This window comes from Camelina sativa, chromosome 17 (genome assembly GCF_000633955.1).
Source record: "Camelina sativa cultivar DH55 chromosome 17, Cs, whole genome shotgun sequence".
In the NCBI taxonomy this organism is placed as follows: domain Eukaryota; kingdom Viridiplantae; phylum Streptophyta; class Magnoliopsida; order Brassicales; family Brassicaceae; genus Camelina; species Camelina sativa.
This window is the reverse complement of record NC_025701.1, coordinates 9,457,714-9,458,914: the sequence shown is the minus strand read 5'-3', so window position 1 is coordinate 9,458,914 and position 1,201 is coordinate 9,457,714. Positions and strand designations below refer to the sequence as shown.

The window sequence follows — 1,201 nt, the reverse complement described above, 5'->3', positions numbered from 1 at the left end:
GCATCATTTTACCCATCAGACACCCCTTTAAAACTGGCTGACTACTTCAAAATTGACGGTGTATACAAGCCTGGTAGCATATCTGACCAGCCCACTAGTGGAACAATATTCCCAATGACATCTGTCTTGCAGGCTGATTACAAAGCCTTTGTGGAGATTGTTTTCCAGAATTGGGATAATATTGTCCAGAGCTGGCATTTTGACGGTTACTCTTTCTTCGTTGTTGGGTTAGTGTTATTTTTCCTAAACTGTTCTCTCATCCCTTCTCTAATTTCTCCTAAATTTTTCTGTTTGCATCAACAAATCCACACAGTAAGCGCAGTGTAGCATTTTCTAACCAAGAAAGAGCCCTTAGAACTATAAATTTCTGAGCATCATTTTGATCGTTATATCAGGATGGAGTTTGGGAAATGGACTAGTGCCAGTAGGAAAATCTACAATCTACACGATGCAGTCTCACGCTGCACTGTTCAGGTGAGACGACTTCTCTAATTTTTTATAAGAAAATTATCTTAAACACAGTTAGCAAAAGCTAAGTCTAGCTTTNCATGTTTAGCAAAAAGAAACATTAATATTGTTGGTTAAAGTAATTACTAATTACCATGTTGTTTAGCTCTGGGCTGACTATATCTGATGGGGAAGACACTCTTCAAGTCATAGTTAAATCCCCACAAGAAACTTTGACCCAATTTTTTCTTGCTACATTCATTTCCATAAAAACATTTTCTCTACACTACACTATTTATACTTCTACTTTTCAATCAATTTTTGTCACACTCTCTTCATCTATAGAATCAAAAAGTATTTTCCTCCTTGAACACTATAATTAATGGCGGTCAAAGAGAAATACAATGCTGCATTGGTAATCGTTTTATCGATTCTAATTGTCGGCATGGCGGAAAACCCATACAGATACTTCCAATGGCACATAACCTATGGCGACATTTATCCTATGGGTGTTAAACAACAGGTTCTTGATCTTTAAATCTTCTAAACTCTTAGACACAAATTATCCTATCGAATATATCTAGTTTAGCTAACTAGATCTTTGTTGATTTCATCTTCGTCTTCCGATATTTATAGGGTATATTGATCAACAAAATGTTTCCGGGTCCGGAAATTCGCTGTGTTACCAATGACAATCTCATCATTAACGTATTCAACCATTTGGATGAACCTTTCCTTATCTCATGGTACAGTT

The 1,201-nt window shown here is 36.2% G+C and overlaps 1 protein-coding gene across 1 annotated transcript in view; it reads left to right on the top strand.

The window, feature by feature from the left end:
- Positions 830-1,201, top strand: part of LOC104759308 (L-ascorbate oxidase homolog) — an 11,255-nt gene continuing 10,883 nt past the window's right edge. Inside the window, exons 1-2 of the mRNA XM_010482255.1 lie at positions 830-970; positions 1,084-1,193. Of these exons, the coding sequence (XP_010480557.1) occupies positions 830-970; positions 1,084-1,193 (251 nt within the window). The remainder of the gene's footprint in view (positions 971-1,083; positions 1,194-1,201) is intronic.